The sequence below is a fragment of the Trichoplax adhaerens genome, genomic scaffold (genome assembly GCF_000150275.1).
Source record: "Trichoplax adhaerens TRIADscaffold_3 genomic scaffold, whole genome shotgun sequence".
Classification (NCBI taxonomy): Eukaryota; Metazoa; Placozoa; class Uniplacotomia; order Trichoplacea; family Trichoplacidae; genus Trichoplax; species Trichoplax adhaerens.
The window spans coordinates 6,757,179-6,762,633 of record NW_002060945.1 but is presented as its reverse complement, the minus strand read 5'-3'; the positions used below and the strand labels follow the sequence as shown (position 1 = coordinate 6,762,633).

General features: G+C 31.6%; 2 protein-coding genes across 2 annotated transcripts in view; both read left to right on the top strand.

Moving 5' to 3' along the window:
- On the top strand, positions 1-2,211 carry TRIADDRAFT_22320 (uncharacterized protein; the record flags this gene model as incomplete). The annotated part of the gene is made up of 9 exons (XM_002111073.1): positions 1-96; positions 503-598; positions 751-837; positions 935-1,000; positions 1,104-1,202; positions 1,374-1,466; positions 1,545-1,757; positions 1,887-1,993; positions 2,088-2,211. Coding segments are annotated over 9 exons (981 nt in total), but the record flags the coding sequence as incomplete, so codon positions are not given.
- A 2,095-nt stretch (positions 2,212-4,306) lies between these two features.
- The window catches only part of TRIADDRAFT_54741 (uncharacterized protein), a gene marked incomplete at both ends in the record, with an annotated part of 1,324 nt that continues 175 nt past the window's right edge, over positions 4,307-5,455 (top strand). Inside the window, 2 exons of the mRNA XM_002111072.1 lie at positions 4,307-4,748; positions 4,944-5,033. Coding sequence (XP_002111108.1) covers positions 4,307-4,748; positions 4,944-5,033 — 532 coding nt within the window. The remainder of the gene's footprint in view (positions 4,749-4,943; positions 5,034-5,455) is intronic.

Genomic DNA, 5,455 nt, shown 5'->3' with positions numbered 1-5,455 from the left:
GTTTACCGTCATGGCGATAGAGCACCTATGGTAATATATCCAAACTCTCCTAATAGGGCTAAAGTTTGGCCTCAAGGAACCGGACAACTGACCCAGGTTCATAGATACGTTACTTTGTAAATTTATATTACTGTATCTTGTTCATTTTTTTACTTCTGTATCTTTTTTTGATAATTAACGGGATAATAATAATTTACAGTCACTAATTGTATTTATTATTGCAACAGCAACTACATCTGTTGTCTTACATACTTTAGTACATATTTAGCTCAAAAGACTATTCAAGTTATCGATTCCTATGCTGCACTTCTCTAGTCTTACTTTAATGTTGAAATCGAATCAATACTAATTACTTTACTGTATATATTATTTGTAATGCGTAAATGCTATCAGCTGTAGATAAAATATGAAATACAATACCATCATTTTAATTATATTAGATATAACAGTTATGACATTGTGTCATGACACTCTTCTATCACGTATTTACTTTTTTTATTAGAGAGGAATGCGACAAGAGGCAGCATTAGGAAAATTTCTTAAGATTCGCTATATCGAAAATTTTCGATTTTTGAATAGAAGTTACATTCGAAAGGAGGTAAATTTATACAAAAAATTTCAATTTCAACTGTTAGGGGTAACAATACTAGTATAATATATTTCTGTTGTGTCATAATGGCAATTATTTTATGAAAATGACTATTACACGTAATTTTAATCATAAAATCTTGTAAAAAATTCCGTTTAAAGGTGAGTATTCGTAGTACGAATGTAGATCGGACATTAATGAGTGCCGAATCCCAACTCAGTTCATTGTATCCACCTCATGGTAGACAGGTATCACAAAGTTATTGATTGCCATCTTACTATTGTTGAAAAAGCATCTAATGAGCTACTGTAATACCATACTTGTATCGTACGCGTCTCTACACAGGTCTGGAATAAAAATCTTGCCTGGCAGCCAGTACCAATCCATACCGTACCTAAAGCGGAAGATACGGTAAAACATTTAAAAAGCTTCAATGAACTGTGTTGTAATAATATTGCAGTGTACTTGTATTTCGATCGGGAGGTAATACGCGTATCATATTTGGAAAATTTAGTTATTACTTGCCTATAACTTGCCATGCAAAAGGTATATGGACCTAAAAAAACAGTATCGGATGTCTGCAGAGTATAAAAACTTTTCGAATAAATACGAGGTATTCACGTAGTAAATTCGAATAGTTCCTTCCTACTCATCCTATTCAATAATTCTATTGTATATTGCAATTTTTTACTTGCTATCCATAACTGTCTATTTCTTTCGCTTTGAAGTATTCATGCTTTGTATCGATAAGTAATTTATCTTTTCGGTGACATGATAATCATAGGACTTTCTTAAAAATGTCAGCAAGCTTGCTGGCTACAAGAAACCATTAAACTTAAGCAATTCATGGAAGCTATATGATTCGCTATTTTGCGAGGTAAGGTGATATTAGATTGCTATTCTTTGATTTGTGGCTAAAGCCGATCTTCAATCATTGCATTACCTTATTTATCAGCAACAACATGATCTCACCTTACCAAAATGGGCTACAAACGAAACTATAGAAACATTGCACCATATTTCTAATTTTGGTATGATGGCTCTGTTTCATGGAAAGCCAGCTCAACAGATAGCTGCTGGAGTGTTAGTTTATCGTATAATAAACGATATGAAATTAGTAAGAGCAGGAAAAAAGGACAGACCTATCAAAATGATGATGTATTCATCAGTAAGTGTAAACTTGAAACAATATTTAGTGTTTTAAATAATCAGAAATAGCGCAGTTAAATGCTGCCGCAAACTGCTAAAGAATCTAATAGTTATTTAATAAGTCATTCTATCAATCTTTCTATTTTAGCATGATACTACTGTAATGGCGCTACTTTGTGCACTTTCTATCGCAAATGGATTGCAACCACCTTATAGTGCGGCTGTACTGATAGAACTATACGTTGACAATAAAAAGTGCGTACGCTTTAGTAATGACAACAAGCGGAGATGAAAATGCAAATAATTTTCTCCAATTTTCATTGACTAACTTGGCTATTTACCTTTATAGGGATTACTTTGTGCAAATATTGTATCGTAATTCTACAAATTCACCGTATGTTTTAACCATTCCTGGATGTAGTACTTATTGTCCTCTGGATAAATTTATAAAGTTGGTTTTTCAATTAAAGTGACTATTTTTGATATTTACCAAACGTTTATTTCTTACATTAGTCAATTGCAAAATCTATTCTAGGCTAACTAGCGCCGTTGCTGCTCCACCTGGTAATTTTTCAGAACTTTGCAATAAAAAAGCAACAGTCACAAAAGGTAACACATTATGTTAATAAAATAGCATATGATTGATTCTTCTAGTTCTACGATATTTATTGTTTATTTATCCTTTAAAACTTTAGAACATTTTCCTTTTGCCACGGCCATAGTTATTGCAATTGGAGGCTTCCTTTTGGGGATGATTATTTCATATGCCACGTGTACGACTAGAAAAAACGTGAATACTTCTAATAAAGGGCCAAATTTGTTGTCAGATTATGAATATAACAGCTTGAAGCCATTATAATTTCATCTACGTTACAATTTTGAAACCCAGCTGAAATGCTAGTACATTTTAATTATAAAATAATCTCATATGTTAGCTTTGTTAATTAATTAATTAAATATAAATCACAATGTAGAAGTCGATTAGTGATTTAGCTTTGTATATCACGAAGGATGTGGTATTGAAACGTGATAGTTGAAATATCGACAATGCCATTGTTGGCATCCAATGGTAAATTAGATAATGAATAAGCTCAATGTAACACTCATACAGATATAAACGTTTATCTATAAATCGCTTTGTACGCACATCAGTTTACTTGAAATTGATGGTACCGTGCATTCGTACATATATGTATGAATAATTTAAATGCCGATCATGATAAGATTACTAAAGTAACTTATAATGACAGATTATACCACTTAAATGACAACATGATATTATTGGTATAATGTCATAATTTTGTACATCATTCAAATTTTAGATTTTATCAACATTATATTTCTCGTATTATTACTTGATGTCAGTACTTGTTTCAATATTGCAAGTTGAAATTACGTTTCACCTGGATACCGCACCTATAGCCATTATGCCTAAGGTAAATGTCCTCTGAATTGATTTCAATGATGACCTGAAGACTAAATCTCCATTACCAAAAAAACTTGTATTTGTAGGCTATTTTTTACATTCTTCGTGAAATGCTAGCTACCGTAAACTTATATTATAAAAATAAAAGCAATGTATTTTTTTGGCGTAAGAGCTATACCACTTACGTCGTTTTAGCGATTGATGATCGTATGTGGATCGTAAAATACAAAAATTTGAACCAACAGAAAACTTTTTTTAAGTGTATTTCATGAAGCGGCCTACACTCATTCATTTATAGCTATTTTCTCGCATAGCTTATTAATGATTAAAATTCATAATACAGTCTTCTATGTGCTCTTAGAGATCTACTATTTTTGATATGATCTCAAAATTAATAAAGCTATCAGACTTTTATTCATCAATTTCTGTTGGTAAAGCATTTACTTCTCTGTAATCAATTGCTTACGAATACAACAAGAAGAATTATCTGATCGATACTGGGCCAACTAATGACATATTATCATGAATGATCCGATTGTAGAGAAAGGTTAGCTTAAAAATTTTATCCCGTTTTAAGAACACTCAAGATGGACAACGATTTAGCTGCTCCCAATTTTATTTTATTACCTTATTTGTCTCGAAAATTTACTTGAGCCGATAGATAAAATAAACATGGAATCAGCTTTCTGCCCCTAAATTTTAAGCACGATATTTATTGATTAAAAGACACTATACCTGCAGTTGATATATGTGGTCGTTAATTTTGGAACAAATTAATTTTAGACCACTTATTTGCATATTACTCAGTAGGAATGCTACAAACGAACCAATAATATATAGTATTATTGCTCTGAATATTTTTGTTTATCAATGAATTAAGGCATCAGTCAAATAGACGCGTTTAGTAAGTGGGTAGTCAACAACAATGATAATTTTATTTTATGATAATTAGATGATAATTAATCATCAGAAATTAAATATATCACGTCAGCAATTATAAAAGTATACAACTTTCAAGTAGGATGATTCATCTTTCAGATTGATCATTTCCAATCAGTTCTTGTCTCGAAAGAAAGTATAACAACGCTATAATAGCATTCTTTCTAGTTCTAATATCAACCCAATTTGTCTTTATTGAGAGAATGGCTGAGGATTGCAATAGTAATGATGGTGATGAAACAGCTACTAAAGCCAATAAATGGGCATGGCTAACGATAGGGTTGAGTAGTTTTCATTTTATATCTATTATCGCGGATAATATATCTGATATAACGATTCTGATCTCATCGACTCAAGTTATGCGATTTCTACAAAATCTTACCTACGATGGAGAAACAGTATTGCGATTTGATCATTGCCCGAATGATAGGAATGCTTGCTGTGGTACTTATGACTTGGTCGAGAGTGCTTCTTCTTTCGCTCTTGCTTACGGCGTCTTTATTACCTTCTTCATTATTTCAATCTATATGGATTTTATGTTATTACAAATGATTTTTCTTCAATTATTACGTCCACATTTTCTCCAATTTAAATCGTTTAATCGAGCAGTTTTAATATCAAAAATACAACCTATTTTATTGGAAGGTATTCCACAAGCATGCATGGCTATTATATTTATCCATTTAGAATTAAAGCCATTAGGAATTAATTGCCTCCAATGCGCCATCAATCAAGGCCTTCTATCATCAACATCTGATTTTATAACTACTAAAACATGTACTGTGCTCTCTTTAACAGTAAGCAATAGCTATTTCTTTATATTAAAATTTATTACTGTAGGCTTACAGACAATCTATGCCTTCCTATATATCATGTCGGTAGGATTTATTAATAAGGGTAGACTTAATGAAAGCTATTTCGATTGCCAAGGTAAAACATTTGCTAATGTTAGCTTTATAATTTTAGTTGCCTTTCCGATATCATTATTTATTATGATTATTGTTGCCAGTCCACTTGCATTTACTGTGATGTATTTTCCTCTACCAGTTAGCGATAACGAAGTTTTTCCTAATATCTTTAATCAGTTTTTTTACGTCCATCGAATTCTATTTTATTTATCATTACCAGTTGCCTTCATAATTATTATCATGCTGGTTATCCTTTTACCGAATAAGAAGCCAACCTTAGGCTGTTTTGTTTTATTCCGATCTGTTTTATATTATGTTACTTTCTTATTGGTGCCTATAATTGCTCTTTTGACCTTGTTTTATCAAACTGCGGTTTATGTTGCAGTCCTATGTGGTTATGGTGGCAAAAAATATAAGAAAGATGAAATTGATTCCAAATTTGAG